General features: G+C 41.8%; 1 protein-coding gene, 1 long non-coding RNA gene and 1 pseudogene across 4 annotated transcripts in view; 1 reads left to right on the top strand and 2 right to left on the bottom strand.

The window, feature by feature from the left end:
• Positions 1 to 20,586, bottom strand: part of eaf2 (ELL associated factor 2) — a 62,917-nt gene that overhangs the window by 27,021 nt on the left and 15,310 nt on the right. The window contains exon 2 of the mRNA XM_069935912.1: positions 8,784 to 8,878. Coding sequence (XP_069792013.1) covers positions 8,784 to 8,878 — 95 coding nt within the window. The remainder of the gene's footprint in view (positions 1 to 8,783; positions 8,879 to 20,586) is intronic.
• LOC138762250 (uncharacterized) overlaps positions 1 to 20,586 on the top strand; it is a 36,416-nt gene that overhangs the window by 4,126 nt on the left and 11,704 nt on the right. For 2 of the 3 annotated variants that reach the window (XR_011356858.1, XR_011356856.1), the window contains exon 2: positions 19,205 to 19,287. This is a non-coding gene — a long non-coding RNA (uncharacterized lncRNA). The remainder of the gene's footprint in view (positions 1 to 19,204; positions 19,288 to 20,586) is intronic. The other variant, XR_011356857.1, reaches the window with a different exon arrangement.
• LOC138762249 (rho GDP-dissociation inhibitor 1 pseudogene) lies at positions 1,545 to 4,618 on the bottom strand (annotated as a pseudogene).

The following is a 20,586-nucleotide window of genomic DNA, read 5'->3' as shown; positions in this document are numbered from 1 at the left end:
GCCCGCATGGGTTTCCTCCGCTTTCTCCCACCTTATTTAAAAAAAACATACAGGTATTGATGGTTAATGTGCATTTGGTTTCATGGGCTTGTGGGCTGGAAGGGCCTGTTACCATGCTGCATGTCTAAATTTAAACTCAAAAACTGATTTGCCAATTATGGACTCTTGTGGAAGTTTGCTGCACACAAATTGCTGCCAAATTTTCAAAATTGCCAAATTGCAAAAGCGACTGCACTTCAAAAGTACTTTGAAACACAGAGGGATAGATGCTCTATAAAAGCAAGCTTCTCTTGGGGAGGTCAAGGACGGTTTTGAAAATAACGGTGAAATTTTATCATTTTAACATTTTTAAAAAGTTGTTGGCTAAGTGTAGTGACATTATTCCTATTCCATACATAGTCATTAGTAGGGTAAGTTAGGGGTTGTCTGTGACGCGTTCTTGCATAAATCAGTAACGAAGTCCAGTTAAATTTTGTCAAACAATCTAATTTCAAACACAAAAGGGTTAAAGTCTGTCAAATATGGATTTATCTCAACAAGTATGGTAACTTTCCGTTATAACATCCCTATAACATTCTATTTAACAGTCCATATATATCAACTTACTATTTAATTTTGTGAAGCGATAGCTATATAGTCAACTGAATAGTCAACCCCTAAATTACCCTTATATCCTGGTTTCCAAACTGCCTGGCTGACTGAAGATCCTCATTTTAAGCATATGCATACATTATTATGCTCCATGGCACATGCACCGCCACGTTCCGGCTCTGCAACAGAGCCGGCCCCAGCAAACGCAGACAGACCGAAGAGGCCTACGCACACCAGCAGACACCCGCAAATGCTAAGAACTGAGCTTATGGCTCTTACACCAAGTATGCAGTGGATTCCCGTGAAGAAGCCACAATTATTTATAATTTTAAATTTGATTTGCCTGTTAGATGAGAGTTAAATGCATCAATTGTCACGATCAATCATGTTGTCTGTTGCAATTTTCTGTTAATCATGTTTTGTAAATCCAAATATTTTAATATTTTACTTTTTATCTTAAAAAAATTCATACATACAAATAAACAACATTTTTAGCAACAATAGTGTACATCATACAGTCTATTTTATCCCCTACTCCTCTCCCCTCCCCCTGTATCCTAATTTAAAAAATATATATAAACAAATACAAAGACCAAAATATAAGTAAAGTCACAAACCTTTAAGGCAGTGGTTCTCAACCTTGCCTTCCCACTCACCTCCATTTTAAGTAATCCCCATGCCATCGGTACTCTGTGATTAGTAAGGGATTGCTTAAGGTGGGATGTGAGTGGGGAGGGAAGGTTGAGAATTATTACTCTAGACCCAATTTTACTGAAATATTTTCCTTGAGAAAAATTGTTATTGGCCCATTTCCTTTGGAGTTCTGAAACCGTGCACATAATGAGTCAATGAGGGACAATTAAAAGAGTGGTTTTCAAACTTTTTCTTTCCACCCACATCCCACCTTAAGCAATCCCTTACTGATCACAGAGCACCGATGGCAGAAGAATTACTTTTTTTTTAGTCTGAATATTTTATTGTACTTGCTGTGAAAATGGTGGTATTGTTCTTTCACCTGTTAATGTCCAGTCTACACAGGAGTCAGAAAAGAATATTAAAAACAAATCCATTGCTGTAAAAGGAGAGCTTTTACAGCAAGACAAACAAGTAAAATCACTTTTGATCCCATTTCTAACCATGATGGCTACCGATGATGCATGCTGGCTGCTCAGAACATTGTTATATCATGTTCAAAAAATTGGAATGAGCTGGACCATGGAGCACAGAATCCAGGGATGAAATACTGAGGCAGATTGATGAGTGGCATAAAACAGAGACATAACATTATCCAGGCCCTATCTCTCACCAACACAGAACAAGTTTTTTTTAAAAAAAAAGCATTTTAAACCACATTATACCAGCACTATCTACTGTTGAAAACATGTTTAGGCAGCTCCATTTTGCAATAACTGCATCTCCACCATTTCATTCCGCAACATGCCAACCAACACAGCTCAAAATAGTCCCTCAATTGTACGCTTTCAATGCTCAATTTTGTACAAGTACGTTTTTTGTAAAAAAAAACGGGAGTACATTCATTCACAGATGTCATCACTGATTAGACAAGCTTATACACCCACAAGTCACAAGAAAGAAAAAATGGGTTCTCAATCAATGCTGGTGTAAAAGACTTAGAAATTTGATCATGATTTTTTTTTGATTTTTCCCATAAACAACTTTAGCGTACATAAGACAACAGGGTTACACAGAATAAAAAAATAACAGGATTTATTAAATCTGAGAAAGCACTGCCTCGAAAGCTTTATATTATATTCTTCCTCCTAGTTTAAACATGACGATCACACGGCTTTCCAAATTTAGCGCTGCCCCAATCAATCTCCAAGGCGGGGCATGAAGCCAGGCCCGATTTACATGTCACTTTCACTTTTGAAAAATAAATTGCAGCCCCCTCTCTTCACCCACCCCCAACACAAAAGGCAGCTGTTGGTGGAACAAAAAGGGAAAGAATTAAAGTGAGATTGGAGAATGAAACACGCAGCCATGCATCTGACCTGTGCCTGACCAAAAAAAGGTTGATTTATTTTGACAATCTCAATAAATCTAATACAATTTTTTTTTTTTTTTATACAAAAAAGCTAACTTTGGTACAGGAAGCGTATTTTTTTGTTTTTTCCTCTCTATTGGATGGATTACCGCTGGCCTTGCATTGATTAATCTTTCCATTCCTTCTTGATGTTGAGCTGCCATTCCCAGAGAAGGTGGTGGTGTTCGTCATCATCGGTGTAAAGGGATTTGACCAAATATTTGCCCCGAGCAATCAAGCCTTTGGGCGCTTCCTCCTGTGGTGTTAAGAACTCGTATTCAGTATCATGTGGCCCGTAGCTCCCCACCATGTATCAATTTTTATACCTTGCCTTGATGTTGTCTGCACATATTTCAGCCCAGAAACAATTTCTTTGTTCACCTTGAAGCAAATTTTAATCCTGTATTCAACACCTTCTTTCAGTGTTAAAGAATTACTTTTCAAGTTATCAAGGTTACCTGTTTAAAATCTAGGACTAAGGGATGAGGTTAACACTGCACACAGTGTTAAACTAGTCACCTGAACATCAACTTTATTTCGGTTTCCCAGCAGCACCTCTTTGTACTTCTTGAGGCTTTCATCATCTTTATCCAGTTCTTCGATCTCCTGAAGTTTTTTGTGCTGGTGGTTTGTAACGCAGTGTAGTTTCTTCTTCTCAGCCACAATGGCTGCCAGCTGTTATGCAGCTGGCTCCTGCTCTGCCATTTCTCCTTTCATACAACTCACTCCGAATCACCGCTCTACTGACAGCAGAATGAGTGTTTCTGACCAGACGGAGAGCGTCATAAGCATTACTTAAAGTAATATGTGAGTGAAAAAAAGGTCGAGAACCCCCTGTTGAAGAGAACTTAAGAACCCAAAGAAACCTAAAATAAGGAACAAAATGCAAAAGTACATTGCCTGCTCCATGACCCACTTCACTGATCTCAAGCATTCCACTATTGGCATGGTTGTTGTATTCATTTTATCTAAAAAGGGCATCATTACATCAGCATACAAATGTGCTGCAGATAAGGCTGCCACACAGTGGTGATATGGCTGCATGCACTGGCTGGCCTACCCTCCGGGGGTCTCCCTTACCTTAGCTTGATCCTTCCCATGTGACCCCTGGCCAAGAAGGTCAAGTCTCCTCTCCTTCCCACTCATTTTCCTAACCTAGAACCAGGCCAGCAGTCTCTTGCTTAATAAAGCCTATCGTTCCCCTCAGTCTTCTATCTGCGTCATTACTGGACTATCGATAGCACCTAGCAATTTATTAAGCAAGATTTTACAGCTCTCCCGTTATGGAGAAATTGCTGCACCCCGAACAGCTGGAAGTAGGCCCCCAAGTCCCGGGTGCATCGGTACTCTTCGAGCAATGGGTGAACTGTTTCAATTTTCTCGATGCCGATGAGGTGGTGGTCGACTCGGACAAGAAGAAGCTCAAGATCTTTCAAGCATGAGTTGGCCAGAAGGCCTACCTGGCCATCCTAGGCTGTGCGACCTACACCAACGCGATGACTGAGCTGCGGGCGCTCTATAAACCTAAGGTGAACTCAGTTTACTCCCGTTACCTGCTGGTGTCCTGGAAACAACAGCCTGGTGAGTCTGCTGAAGAGTTCATCCGGTCCTTGGTCACACTGGGAAAACTGTTTGGGGAATCTCACGGGCCCAGGTACATTATCACTGAACCAGTGCATGGAAGAGCTGATCAGAGATGCCTATGTGTCGAGGTTGAGATCAGACTACATCCAGCAAAGACTCCTTGAGGAGGACCCACTCCCTCTCAAAAAGGCCATCAAACTGGTCAGAACTCTGACCAGGCGGTGTCGATCGCGGGCAGAAGCGGGCCAACCATGTATGTTCCACCATGAGGGCCATCAGCCTGGGACTCAGCGTCGGGAATCAGCGACCCGAGCACAGCTGTAATCATTCTGACTGCACCGTCGAGGTGCAACTTCTATGGGCAGGCCAGGCACGTGAGGCACCTCTGCCCCACGAAAGGAGCAACGTGCTCGGGTTGTGGTAAGAGAGGCCACTATCAAAGGGTCTGCAGGTCCCAATCGCAGCCAGCGAGCAGTGCACGTTCCCAAAGAGCTTTGTCGCTGACCACGTGCGCGGTGTGGGGAGGACCATCTTACCAGTACCTCGGCCTGCCATGCTAGTGAAGTCATTTCCAGCCACCTCGACTCCACTTGCGGCATCTTCTTCACCCAATGCTGCGTAGTCAACATGGAGGTCGCTATCTTGGGCGGGCCTCCCCACCGACGACAACGAAGAAACGCCACTCCTCGCTTCAGTGACACTAAATCAAGCCAGTCCTCACCCCATCTCGAAGTCAATGATGCAGATCGAGGTGAATGGACATGAAATTAACTGTCTTTTTGACAGCAGCAATACAGAAAGCTTCATACACCCTGATGTGGTCCAGAGGCTCTCCCTCCCGGTCAGACCCATGACCGGGATAGTTTCAATGATGGTCATGGACCAACAGACGAAAATTCGGGAGTATTGTGTAGTGTCGCTGATGGTGGTGGGGGGGGAGGGGGGGTAATGTTATAATGACTTTGTTTTACTAGTCATGCCATGCCTCTGCCCGCCGATCTTCCTAGGCCTCAACTTTCAAAGTCAGTTTAGGAGCGTGACGATGGCATTCGGAAGCCTCCAACCACCGTTGACCATTTGGGTTTGGGTGATCATCCCCGACCAAATGGCCGGCCCCCGTTACCGTCCTGTGGCCCCAACATCCAATCCCCAGCACCGTCCAGCAGTATGGGCACTTGGTCCTCGACACCATCCAGCAGTCCCACTCTCAATCCCCGGCTACGACCTGTGGCCTCACCACCTTAAGGGTGCTCCCTCCATTGCTGTTCGTGAACCTCACCCTGGATTGCAAACCTATCGCCACCAAGAGTCGGTGCTATAGTTCGGAGGATAGGCAACTTATACGGGCTGAGGTCCAGTGACTGCTGGTGGAGGGGATCATAGCCCCTAGCACCAGCCGCTGGAGAGCACAGGTCCTTGTGGTCAGAGGGGCAGGCAAGCAAGCCCCGGATGGTAATTGACTATAGTCAAATCATCAACCGCTTCACCCAGCTGTATGAGTACCCGCTCCCCCGTATAGCCGACTTGGTCAATAAGGTCGCCAAATATAGAATTTTTTCGACCACTGACCTCAAGCCAGCTTACCACCAACTTCCCCTCCATCCAAGCGATCGAATCTATACTGGATTCAAAGCCAAAGGGAAACTTTTCCACTTCCTGCGGGTACCTTTCGGCGTTACTAACGGTGTTTCTACTTTCCAGAAAGTAATGGACAGGATGGTGGAGGAACACGGGCTGACAGCAACGTTCCCCTACCTCGACAATGTCACCATCTGCGGCCATGATCAGCAGGACCACGACGCAAACCTCGCCAAGTTCTTGCATACGGCCAAGTTACTTAACCTGACGTACAACAAGGACAAGCGCCTGTTCAACACGGAGCGCCTGGCCCTTCTTGGATGCATTGTGGCACATGGTGTCATTGCTCCCGACCCTGACCTCATGCGACCACTCCTAGAACTCTCAGTCCTGAGCACCCTGAAGGCGCTGAAACGATGCCTAGGGCTGTTCTCATACTATGCACAGTGGGTGCCCAACTCCACCAATAAAGCCCATTCTCTAATTTGGTCAACCATGTTTCCACTATCGCCAGAGGCCCAAGCTGCTTTTAATCAGATCCGTGGAGACATCGCTAAGGCTACGATGCATGCTGCGGATGAGTCCGTCCCCTTCCAGGTGGAAAGCGATGCCTCCGACTTCACGCTGGCCGCCACATTAAATCAGGCAGGCAGGCTAGTAGCATATTTTTCCCCGTACCCTTCACGACTTCGAACTCCGGCATTCCTCCATCGAGAAGGAGGCGCAAGCGATCGTGGAGGCAGTGTGCCACTGGCGGCATTACCTAGCTGTTAAGAGATTTACCCTGTTGACTGATCAGAGGGCAGTGGCTTTCATGTTCAGCGTCAAACAATGGGGTAAAATCAAGAACGACAAGATTCTGAGGTGGAGGATTGAGTTATCCACCTACAATTATGACATCTTGTACCAGCGGGTAAGCTCAACAATCCCCCAGGATGCCCTAACACAAGGGACGTGTGCCAGTGCACATCTTGACTGTCTCCAGGTCCTGCACAGCAGTCTGTGCCACCCCGGAGTCACAAGGCTCTATCACTTTATTAGGTCAAGGAACCACCCCTATTCCGTCGAGGAAGTCTGGTCCACGACCAGACGCTGGCAAATCTGCGCTGAGTGTAAGCCTCAGTTCTACCAGCCAGAGAAGGTGCACCTCATCAGGGCCACCTGCCCTTTCAAACGACCGTGTCGAGTTCAAGGGCCCCCTCCCTACCACAAATAGGAATGACTTCTTCCTGACAGTGGTGGACGAATTTTCCAGGTTCCCCTTTGCAATTCCTGCCCAGATATGACCTCAACCACGGTCATCAAGGCCCTGAGCAGTATCTTCACTCTGTTCGGGTACCCCGACTATATTCATAGTGACCAGGGGACCTCGTTCATGAGTGAGGAGCTATGTCAGTACTTCCTGACCAGAGGCATAGCCACCAGCAGGACCACCAGCTATAACTTTAGAGGTAATGGCCAGGTGGAAAGGGAGAACGGCACTGTCTGGAAGGCAGTGCTCCTGGCCCTCAGGTCCAAATATTTACCAGTGTCCTGCTGGCAGGACATTTTGCCAGAAGCCTTCCATGCTATCCAGTCGTTACTCTGCACCACAACTAATACCACCCAGCATGAATGCCCCTTTGCTTTCCCTAGGAGGTCAGCGAATGGTTCTTCCATCCCTCACTGGCTGACATCCCCAGGGCTGGTTCTCCTTCAGAAGCATGTCAGAGGCCATAAGACGGATCCACTGGTTGAAGCGGAACACAACATTCATGCCAACCCCCAGTATGCATTTATGAGGTATCCTGACGGCCAAGAGGACACTGTGCCCTTACAAGACATGGCAAGGGCTGGAGACCCCGAGACTGCCTTTTTGGCTGCTGACCACGCTGCAGACCCGATGGTGCCACACCCAAACACAGCCCTGGAGTCCGAGCAGTCCAACCTGCAGCCAGACGTCCAGGCTCCTACCCCTCCTGCAGCTGCAGAGGACTCCCCAGCACTTCAGGAGTCCACCGCCAGCAACCCAACCTCCACAGTTCCAGAAGCAGACACTCCCCCATTGGCCCCCTCTCCGAAGGAGCGCCATACTGAACGCTGGTTCCTCGGCGGCCCAGCAGAGGCCGCCTGTGCAGCTCAACCTCTAGCCAGTGGGGGGGGGGGGGGGGGGGCGTCCACTTCCTCGGCCAGTTTTGTTGATTGTTAAATGTTATTATTTCTGCTGTTGTATTGCCTTGGGGTTCTGTTTATTACCGGAGGGTTCTTTTTAAAAAAAGGGGGGGTGAATGTGGTGATATGGCTGTATGTACTGGCTGGCCTGCCCTACCTTAGCTCCTCCCTTGATCCTTCCCATGTGACCTCTGGCCATAAAGGTAGAGTCCCTTCTCCTTCCCGATCATTTTCCTAGCCTAGACCCGGGCCAGCAGTCTCTTGCTTAATAAAGCCTATCATTCCCCTCAGTCTTCTGTCTGTATCATTACTGGGGCTACCGATAGCGCCCAACACACACCCTAATGAATGTGCCATATTTCCTCCTCAAATTTTACGTGATTTTCTCCAGGGGAATACAAATCTGTATTTCCATATTCCATTGTGTAATATTTAGGAGTCAGACTTCCACGTGACCACTATACAATTCCTGGCTACCGACAAGGCGAGCTTCACAAATTGAATTTGGTATCAAAACAGCTTAAAACTCACGTCCATAATGTTTCTCAGAAGGTACAACTCCAGATCCTGTGGAAAATCCACCTTTATAATTTTTTTCAGAATATCCCCCAGGTCCTCCCAGAAGGATCTCACATTTGGAACTTTATTCATTTAACCCGGCTGAATACAATCTCCACATCGCACCTAAAGTATATTTCTGGGATTTCTGATTTAGATTTATAATTTTTGTCAATCCAAAATGTTGACAGAGGGTGGTGACTTTTTGCAAGCTGCTTGTATGACACCAAGATTTTCCACTGTAGCTCAGTACACATGTCAATGTTCAAATTCTTACCTCTATGTTTGGCAAGGTAATCGTGATTTGTTCCCCTTTGCCCACTTCAAGATCTCCCTCACATGCTGTGTCAATAGATGCAGGCTTGAAATCATCTGAAACAGAAAACAGAACCTACTGCAAAAATGCAAAAAGATTTGCTGAAAATAAATAGGAAAAAATACAAAAGTTTAAAATTGGCGCCCACTTGTAGTTAGTTCACCACACTTGACAATGACAAGCAACCAGAAAATTCACTTATCCGGAATCTATCAATTCCACCCCCCTCCCCCCCTCTTAGGTGCTGAATAACAAGGTTTTTTACTATAGAAAATTTGTAATGAAACCATTTCGCTTTGTCTGATCTGTGCCAAAGCCTGTGAACATAAAGAAACAGGCCTTTAATCCATCCATTCATTTCTTACTTACACCAAGTTATAATAATCCTACTCTAATCTCATTCTCTTCTTCCCACATTTCCCTCAACTCCTCCCGACTGCGCACAAGGGGCAATTTATAATGGTCAATTAGCTTACATTATTGACATGAGAAAGGAAACACATGCATTCACAAGGAGAATGTGCAAATTCCACACTGAGAGCAGGGGAAGTCCAGATTGAACCCAGACTGCTGCAGGTATAATTCTGAGCAGATCAGACTTTCCACTTCCCCATGTCCACTGCAGAATCAAGACCAATTGCTGCTTTTGGGAGAACTGTTTTTGTTAAACAAATTTGGATGTAATTATTGACAACTAAAATATCCAATATGTCTGAAGACATATCTACAGTTAAGAGGGATGTCAGTAAATGTATTAAATCAGTGGATACAGTGCAAGAATTTTTTTTTTTTAATTAAATTGAAACAGCTTTTTCTGAATGTAAAATTGAAGTTGAACATAACAAGGAAAAAATAGAGAAAGTGGAAGATTCGTTTGTGGATTGGGGAATCCAGAAGAAAGACTTACTGAAAAAAATTGATTCATTGGAAAATCAAAGTCGGAGAAATAATGTGAAAATTGTGGGTCTTCCAGAAGACATTGAAGGGTCTGATCCAATAAAATTTTTCAAGAGTTGGATTCCCGAGGTGTTGGGCAAAGAGGTTTTTTTTTTCCAGAAGGTTTAGTATTGGAGAAGACACATAGAGCTTTATGAAAGAAGCCATTACTGGGGCAACCACCACGAGCGGTCTTAGTTCGGTGCCTGAACTATCAAGACAGAGATATGATATTACGGTTGGTGGTACAAAAGGCACGACAAAGTCAATCTCCAGTGATGATCCAAATAACAGTTTTTGTTTTAAAAACACAAATTGGATTGTATTGATGTGAATGATGTATTTCTGGCTGGGGGGGGTGGATACCACTGAAATCTTTGATAGTCATCTGCCACTAGTGGGGTTTACCACACCCAGTTTTTTAGGGCATTACTACCTTTAGGTAGTTTTTTTTGGGAGTGGGGGAATAATTATTATTTTTTTTTAAATATTTAGGGGAGGGAAAGTGGTTTTTATTTACTAGAAGGGGAGCGATATTTTGTTGTAAGTGATTATATTGTTAGTTTATAACGATGTCTAATTTGAAATTGCAACTTTTAATGTTCAGGGGTTAAATAATCCGATTAAGCGAAAGCGAGTTTTGGCTTATATTAAGAAAATGAAAATTGATATTGCCTTTTTACAAGAAACACATTTGACTGAAAAAGAACATTTGAAATTGAAGAGATTGGGTTGGACATGTGTTTTTTTCTTCATTTAATTCTAAGGCAAGAGGTGTAGCAATTTTAATTCATAAGAATTTGTCTTTTGAGTTGCAAACTATGGAAGGGAATGCTGGAAGGGTTTTAAGGGTGAATTGTAAATTTTTTGCTGAATCTTGGACTTTGCTTAATGTTTATGCACCTAACGTGGACGATGAGTGTTTTATTTCAGATGCTTTTCTTGTTATTAAGTCAAGCTAATTAAAATATTTTAGTTGGGGGAGATTTTAAATTGTGTCTTGGATCCTTTGTTGGATAGATCCCCAAAAAGTATAAAGAAATCAAAGATAGTGACACAAATTAGGGCCATGATGAAGGAATTAAATTTGGTGGATATTTGGAGAAGGGTTAATCCTACAGAGAAGGATTTTTCTTTTTACTCACCTCGACATGATTCATTTTCTAGAACAGAATTTTTTTTAGTATCAGCACATTTACAAGGAAGGGTATTACAGGCAGAATATAAAAGCAAGGTTATATCAGATCATTCTTTATTATTTTTTCTTATGCAAGTTCAGAAGTGGTATGTTTATTTTATAGATGGAAATTTAACACAATGTTGTTGAAAAAACCAGAGTTCGTTATCTTTGTTAAAGGACAGATTACATTTTCTTGTCTGAAAATGTTAATTCAGTAAAAAGTCGTTTTGTGTTATGGGATACGTTAAAAGCTTATTTAAGAGGACACATTATTAGCTAAAGTTAAAAAGCAGTATATGGCAGAAACTTTAGAATTAGAAAAGCAAATTGATAAATTGGAGAAGGAATTTCAGAAGGAAGTGAAAGAAGATTTAAAAAAGTGGCTTTGACTAAATTGAAATTGCATTTTAATACGTTGCAGACTCAATTTGAATATTTAATTTATCGATCTAAGCAGTGTTATTATGAGTTGGGTGAGAGGGCACATAAGGTACTTGCATGGCAGTTAAAAAAGGAACAGGTTTCACGGATTATTAATTCTGTAGAAAATAATTCAACAGTTACCTATAAACCTCAGGAAATTAATGACCAGTTTTATTCATTTTATAAAAAAATTATATACTTCTAAGGGGAAACAGGATAGTGGTTCCATTGAATCTTATTTATCCAAGTTAATGTTACCAGCATTAGAAGAGGAGGATGTTATGGATCTGGAAGCTCCATTTACAGAATTAGAAATAAAGGCGGCTATATTGGAAATGCCCAATGGGAAGTCATCAGGTGACGATGGGTTTTCGGTGGAATTTTATAAAACTTTTTATGAAGTTTTATACCTCCTTCTTCGGTGTTTGAGGAGGTATTACAACAAATGACTGAACAGCACGAGTTACAAGAATCTTGCTTTAGTGCTTTAATTACTGTAATCCCGAAAAAAGATAACGATCTGTTGAAAGTGTCTTCGTATAGACCTATCTCTTTATTGAATATTGACTATAAAATTATAGCAAGTCAATTTGCTAACAATTTTGCTAAGTATTTACCTAAATTGATATATGTTGATCAAACAGGTTTTATTAAAAATAGAAATGCTTCAGATAATATTCTTCGATTGATTAGTTTGGTCAATGCTTATCGACAGCAGCCCAACCATCCAATGGTGGTTGCGCTTGATGCGGAAAAAGCCTTTGACAGGGTCGAATGGAATTTTTTATTTCAAGTATTGGAGAAGCTTAAATTTGGCCCTTTTTTTATTGGTTGGGTTAAAGCTTTATATACGAACCAGACTGCTAGGGTGGTGACAAATGGTCAAGTTTCATCATCGTTTAAATTGACGTGTTCAACTCGACAAGGTTGTCCATTGTCACCAGCCCTGTTTGCATTGGCTATTGAACCGTTAGCTCAAACAATAAGGCAGAATGAACAGATAATAGGGATCAGAGTTATGGATGAAGAGTACAAGATTAATTAATTTGCAGATGATGTTTTGATATATTTAACAAACCCAGAACAATCATTGCCACATTTGCGGGAATGTTTACTACAATATGGCACATTATCTGGATATAAAGTTAACTGGGACAAGAGTGAAATTTTGCCAGTCGGAAAAGGAGATTATTTGAGTATAAAAATATTATAAAACTGAAATGGTCTGATAAAATTAAATATTTAGGAATAATTGTAAATACTGAGTATCAATCTTTATATGTTAAATTATGTTCCATTATTAAAAAAGATTAAAGCAGATTTAATTAAGTGGAAAGATCTTCATTAATTGGTCAAGTTAACTGTATTAAGATGAATATTTTTCCTCATATTCAATATTTATTTCAATCAATACCATGTTCTCTTTCAAAGAGTTTCTTTCAGGATTTAAATAAAATTACAAGAGAATTTTATGGAAAGGTAAACTACCATGGGTAGCATTATATAAACTTACTTGGAAGTATGCGTTAGGTGGGCTTCAATTACCTCATTTTCAAAATTATTATGAAGCAGCCCAGTTGAAAAATTTATTAGTAGATTGATGGATTTGGACCATCCCCCGAGTTGGGCTAAAGTTGAGATGGCTTGTATTTCTGAAGTCGAGGTGCATCAATTTTTATTTCGATGGAATGTAAATTTGTTGAGGGAATATAATATGCCGATATTAAAACATCTATTAAAACTATGGATTAAAAAAAATGAGATTTTAGGATCAAAAGGTAAATTGTAAATTTTAACTCCATTATATAATAATCAGCTTATTTCTTTTTCAATGTTTATTAGTCATTTAAAGATTTGGGATTCTAAGGGTATAAAAACATTATAGGATTGTTTTGTTGGACAGTTTCTTTCTTTTAATCAATTGAAAGAGCATTTTGATATTGCTGAAAATTCTTTGTTTATTATCAGCTTTGAGTTTTGGTGAAAAATATGTATGGTAGAGAGGTGATTTTACCTGTATCGACGGAATTAGAGTCTTTGATTTCTTCTATACCAAAAAGGGGTTATATTTCTGTTATGTACCAAGTATTACAAGACAATATGGATAAGCTGGAATGGGAGAAGTCTCAGCTTAAATGGGAAAATGATTTAGCTTTTGTTTTTCTTGAAGATTACTGGGCAGAAATGTGTCATGATAGTGTTACTAAATTGACGAATGTGCGGTACGGAATGGTTAATTATAATTTTCTAGATCAGTTGTATTTAACTCCAGAGAAATTTAAAAAACATGGTTTTAGTAATTCAGATTCTTGTTTTAGATGTGTATGTAGTGGAACTTCTTTACATGCTGTTTGGTCTTGTGTTCATGTATAACCATTCTGGGATGAAATTAAGTTAATTTTGGAAAAATTATATAATTTTGTTACCATTAGATCCATCTATTTTTTTTTAATGGATTATATGATTCCTTTAAAGGGATTAGGGTTGGATAAATTTCAAATTGCATTTATATATTTAGCATTGTCTGTAGCTCGAAAATGTGTAGCAAGTACATGGAAAGATAATATAATGATTAATATAATGCGATGGCAGAATTAATTGAAAGCTTGTATTGTTATGGAAAAAAATTCCCTTTATGGAATGTATTCTATATTACTATGAATGATTCTTCAAATAAATAAAGTTTAATTTAAAAAAAACCCAAGCTTGGCATGTACTGTTATTGTTATCTACAATCATGAAACATGCACCAACCAAGCCCAACTCCCTTTCAAAGATCAGAGCAGTCACGGTTCTGAAGTAAATAACAAAGACATTAAAAATATTGTCGTATTCAAAATATCTGGAAATCTGAAAAATTCCCTTGAAGAGGTGGGTACTGTTCAACTAAATTTCCACACAGACACAAAATGGAATTAAGATGTAAATCTACAGAATGGCAGGTCTCCTTCAAGTACATACATGATTAAAATACAATAGATATTATCCAGAAACCATTGCATCTTTCGAGAGAAAAACTATAAATATTTCAATAAATGAAAAATGCAAAGTAATGGGGAAACATCAGAGCACTTGGATTAGAGCAGGGGTCTCAAACTCAATTTACCCAGGGGCCGCTGGAGGTAAAGTCTGGGTGAGGCTGGGCCGCATCAGGTTTTCCACAGAAAAGCTCTTACAAAAACATTCCAATGTTATCAAATGTCTTTATTTTTATTTATTTTTTTATTTTTTTAAACACAAAATAAGATGAAAAAATAAATAAACAATTCATAAGAAAAAAAATAAAATCAATCAGTAATAAATAAATAAAATGAAAATAATAATAATACAGCAGATAGAGAAGACTGAAGAAACCACATCTAGTTGCTGACTGGAGAAATGTAATTATTATTATTCAGATTCAAATGTCTGTATTAACAGTTCTTTAACATTTAACTTTCTGAACATGAATGGAACATTGAACATAAACTGTTATGAACATGTCTTCTTCTGCCAACTTCTTACTTACTGCTAGAGATCTGGCAGCGCTTCCTCTCACATAGCCGAGCCACATTTGGCTTAAGGGAGGAGGCAGTTGAGACCCTCAGTAGGGCTTGAAGATGCTCGTCAGTAAGTCTGGACCTGTCCTTGGACTTATTGAAGTTCAAGGGAGAGAAGAGCTTTTCACACAAGTATGTGCTCCCAAAAAGACACAGGGTCCACTTGAACATTCGGGAAAGCTCAGGGAAGCTGGGGGGCAATTCTCAAAAATTGCCCAAGCTTGTCTGCTTTTCCACTCACCTCCCTGAACTTGGTTTTGAGTTCAGAGTTGCACTGCAGGTCAATGAGCTCCATTTGAAGCACAGGAGGGGCATCTTGCACATCAAAGGAGGAGGGGTCTGCAAAAATTTGAAAGGTGGCTCTGTGCATCTTGAAGGCTGCAAATCTGTGATCAAATTCCTCCTGGAGCTTCAAAATGACATCCACATACTTCTCACCACTGAATGGTGTGCCTGAATCCATGAGTGCCTTGCATGCTGGGAAATGGCAAAGGTTTGTCTGAGAAAGCTGGGCTTTCCATAACATAAGTTTCGCAGAGAATGCTCTCACGTTGTCATAGGCAGCACTGACAAGTTGCCCCTGGCCTTTAACTTCTTGTTCAGTACATTAATCTCATGTGTAATATCAACAAGAAAAGCCAAGTCCATGAGCCATTTGGGATCACTTAGCACGGGAACAGCAACCCCATCTTTTTCCATGAAGGCTTTCACTTCCGCTCTCAACTCAAAAAACCTCTTCAATATGTTTCCCCTGCTGAGCCAACGTACCTCAGTGAAGTAGAACACATCCCCATAATCTGACTCCATTTCCTCTAAAAAAGCACGGAAACTTCCATGCTTTAAGCTCTTGGATCTGATTTGGTTGATGCATTTCACAACGACAGACATCACATTGTCAAACTTCAGGCATTTGCTGCAAAGAGCCAGCTGATGGATAATGCAGTGCAGAGCAATGGCCTCCTCCACACTCTCCTCTTCCAGCTTTTTTTTAAAAAAGTGCCACCAGTCCATTTTTCCTCCCTGTCATTGATGGCGCTCCATCGGTTGTTATTCCAACAAACCTCTTCTGTGGCAAACCGGCATTCTCAATGGCATCACACAGCTGGTAAAATATCTCCTGAGCGATGGTCTGGCCATGCATTGGAATTACTGTGAGCAACTCCTCTGTGACTTCAAATTTGTCATCAACACCACGAACATAGATTGCGAGCTGAGCAGTGTCGGTGATGTCTGTAGTCTCAAGAGCGACTGAGTATACACTGAAACATTTTGCTTTCTCACACAGTTGATCATAAACGTCACTTGACAGGTCACGGTGTTGCTAATCTGACCTTTCTTTTCTGGACAGACAATACTTGCAGCCTGTAATATGCACTTTTTGACAAATTCACCTTCTGTGAATGGCTTTCCTGCTTTAACAATCATCTCACTAACCACGTAGCTAGCTTAGACTGATGCATCATTCTCTTTGGTTGCTTTCTTAAAGAAATCTTGTTGCCTCACTAGACATGTTTTAAGATTAGCAACCCGGTTGGCTCTCTCATCTCCTTGGTATTTTGCATACTCCTCAGCATGTCTAGCTGTGTAATGACGTTTCAAATTGTATTCTTGGTGCACTGCACCTTTCTCTGTCCAAATAAGACACGTCGGGATACCCCTGTGCTCAACAAAGAAATATTGCACTTCCCACTTTTCCTGAAATTGTCTGTGCTCATCACCAACCTTTCTCTTCACTGCAGGCTTTGAAAAAGACATGTTTGGGGCCGTATAATATATATAATTCCACTTGGTGTCACTGTTGCGTTGAAGTTTCAGTGTTTAGCCGACGCGTCTTTTCCGCTTCTTTTTCTGTCCCGCTGAGCAACAACTTCCGGGTTCAGACTGGACGCCGAAGCGCGTGAAGCAGGAGCGGCCGCGGAAATTGCGCTTGTGCCGCGTGCATATAATGACAAATAGAAAATGCACACAAATCTGCTTTCATTCGCAATAAGCCCAGCCGATGTCCCGCCCCCGAGAGCAATATACCCCACCGTGATTGGTCGGTTCGTTCAGCTCCGCACACAACACTGAAAAGTGCCAATCATATCAAACTCGCGGGCCGCACTAACATTAAACTTTCATATTAAGGCGGGGCCACAAACTATCATCCCGAGGGCCGGAGTTGGCCCGCGGGCCGCAAGCTTGAGACCCCTGCATTAGAGGGAGTTGTCTTACAGGGAATGATCAAATAGTTCTGGCTGATCTCAGATCCACATAATCCTCAACTCCCATACAAAACTATCCAATTGTGTCTAAAATATTTAAAGAGGTAGCCTCTACTGCTCTACTGGGCAGAGAATTTCAGATTCACTGCTCTCTGGGAAAATCTGTTCCTTCTCATCTCCAATCTAAATCTTACCACCCTAAATCTTGAGGCTATATTCCCAATATTGTCTCACCTACTTCTATCATCTATTTCTTTCATAATTTTATACATTTCTACAAGATCTCCTCTCATTCCTCTGAATTCCAGAGTACAGTCCCCGGTAACACAATTCCTCATTTCTGGAATCAACCTGGTGTACCTCCTCTGCACTATCAAAACCAGTAGATCCTCCTCAAGTGCAGAGGCCAGAATTGCACGCAGTTCTCCAGATGTAACCTCATCAGTTCCCTCTATGGTTTTCAGCAGAATAAAATATTTTAGCGCGTCCTTTTGGCCCACAATGGTGGGCAAACAATACCAATCTTTTTTTTCTTTGGCTTGGCTTCGCGGACGAAGATTTATGGAGGGGGTAAAAAGTCCACGTCAGCTGCAGGCTCGTTTGTGGCTGACCAGTCCGATGCGGGACAGGCAGACACGATTGCAGCGGTTGCAAGGGAAAATTGGTTGGTTGGGGTTGGGTGTTGGGTTTTTCCTCCTTTGCCTTTTGTCAGTGAGGTGGGCTCTGTGGTCTTCTTCAAAGGAGGCTGCTGCCCGCCAAACTGTGAGGCGCCAAGATGCACGGTTTGAGGCGTTATCAGCCCACTGGCGGTGGTCAATGTGGCAGGCACCAAGAGATTTCTTTAGGCAGTCCTTGTACCTTTTCTTTGGTGCACCTCTGTCACGGTGGCCAGTGGAGAGCTCGCCATATAGTACGATCTTGGGAAGGCGATGGTCCTCCATTCTGGAGACGTGACCCATCCAGCGCAGCTGGATCTTCAGCAGCGTGGACTCGATGCTGTCGACCTCTGCCATCTCGAGTACCTCGACGTTAGGGGTGTGAGCGCTCCAAAGGATGTTGAGGATGGAGCGGAGACAACGCTGGTGGAAGCGTTCTAGGAGCCGTAGGTGGTGCCGGTAGAGGACCCATGATTCGGAGCCGAACAGGAGTGTGGGTATGACAACGGCTCTGTATACGCTTATCTTTGTGAGGTTTTTCAGTTGGTTGTTTTTCCAGACTCTTTTGTGTAGTCTTCCAAAGGCGCTATTTGCCTTGGCGAGTCTGTTGTCTATCTCATTGTCGATCCTTGCATCTGATCCACATCTACTCCACAACAATCTAACCCTTCCCTACCATAACTCTATTTTTCATTCATCAATGCAATTTTTTAAGAATCTTCTATATGTTCCTTTTGTACCAGCCTCCAACATAATGCCTGCAATGCATTCCAGACACCCAATGCATTAAAACTCACCTTAAATGTTCCACCATTCACCTTAAACATTCTCTGGTAATATCCATCATTGCTGGCTGCACATCCTTATGCCTTCTCATGATCTTGTATACCTCTATTACCGTATTTTAAGCATATAATGTGTGAGTTACAAGTGTACTTTACAAACCAGGTACCCCCTGCACATTATATGAGTGTGTGCTCTATACAAGAATATGCTTACATGTTGAAAGAACGTGTACAATTTATAGCGAGCATGGGAAAGTCAAACTGGCAATTTATAGCGGCCATGGAAGTATAATAGCATTGAAAGAACATGCAGAATTAATAGTAGCCATGGGAAAAAGGCGCCAGCAAATTTATAGTGAGGTGGGAATGTTATAGCAGCAATGAAAGAACGTGCACAATTTATAGTGGGCGTGGGAAATTTTGATTTTGGGAATATCTCTTTGTACTGAATGCCATGGTATTCCTATAAACAGGACATTCTGGCTAGGGCTCTGCACCTTATCAATGTTAATTGCCCAGACCTGTCCCTGAGGGAGAAGATCATCATATCAAGTGCCTGTTATTTGAGATAACATTAGAACTAAAATCCTGCTCAACTCTGAAACCTGTCTTCTATCTATTTAATTGATTCTTCTTCAAGACTTGTTAATGTTTTCCAGCAGGAAAATATAACGGCCGATCATCACCTTTGGGGAAATTTGATGGGGAGTTAATTGCAGAAGATTAACTGTGGCAGATCCTGGTATGTGCTTTGTCTCATGTCCCATTTAAATGCATTTTGCTTTTACCAGTTGGAATTTATATGTATGTTATACAAAAATATTCTTACACAATTTATGATTTTCTGCATGTTATGTGCATGCAAATATGGGAGGCAACTACTCATCCTTCACTCCAAAGAGAAAAGCCCTTGCTCTGTCTCCAATCCAGGCGACACCCTGGGAAAAAAAAAATCTCCTCTGCTCCCACCCTAATGCATCCACAAACTTTGATGAGACGACAAGAACTGAACGCAATACTCCAAATGTTGGCTAACCAGAGTTTTAAGGAGATGAAACATTTCCTCACGACTTCTGAACTCAGCCCACTGATTAATGAAGCCCAGCATACCATATGGCCTCTAAACCAACCTATCAAACTGCATGGCAACTTCAGGAGACCTATGGATTTGGGATTATAGATTAAGTATCCTGCCATTAATCACATGCCCACTTTCAGGTTTGACCTTCGAAAATGCATCACCACGCAACTTATCTGGATTGAACTCCATCTGTCACTTCTCTGCATTCTGCCTATATCCTGTTGTAACTTATGACAATATTCTACACCAACTTCATAAGGAGCTAGTGGAGTTGTTCAAGTGAACCGGTATGGATTTGAAGGGCCGACATGGCCTGTTTCCGTGCTGTAAACGGTTATACCCACAACACTAACCTTCATGTAATCTTCAAACTTACTGTTCCAATTCTCTGTCCCAGAGGAGATTTTGTGAAACTCAATTAGTCACTGACCTACAGCCAGAATATATTCCATCCACCACCACTGTCTCTTCTGCAGGTAAGCTAGTTTCATATCAAAGCAGCCAAGGTTTCATGATCCCATGCCTCATGGGTTTTTGAGTGAGCTTACCATGGGGGAACCATGTCATACACCACATTGACCATTCATCAATTTCTTTCGTCACCTCCACGAAAAACTCAGTTTGATGAGGCACAACCAGTCCCTCACAAACCCATGCTGATTATCCAAGAGAAGACCAAGCTTCTCCAAATGCTCATGAAATTTGTTCCAAATAATCTTTACCAATAGTTTGTCTACCACCGACATTGACATTGGTCAAATCCCAGGATTATCTTTCTTAAACAAGAGTACCACATTTGACATTCTCTGATCCTTGAGGACCACCCAGTGGCCAGGGAGGGCAGAAAGATCATTGTTAATGGCACAGGAATCTCTTCCTTTGCTTCCTGTAATAATCTGGGGAATGTTACATTTGGTCCCAGGGAGTTTATCTGAATATTTTTAAGAAGATCCAGTACTT

Source organism: Narcine bancroftii, chromosome 4 (genome assembly GCF_036971445.1).
Source record: "Narcine bancroftii isolate sNarBan1 chromosome 4, sNarBan1.hap1, whole genome shotgun sequence".
Lineage (NCBI taxonomy): Eukaryota > Metazoa > Chordata > Chondrichthyes > Torpediniformes > Narcinidae > Narcine > Narcine bancroftii.
Note: the sequence above shows the minus strand (reverse complement) of the source record. Positions and strands in the feature narration are given on the sequence as shown.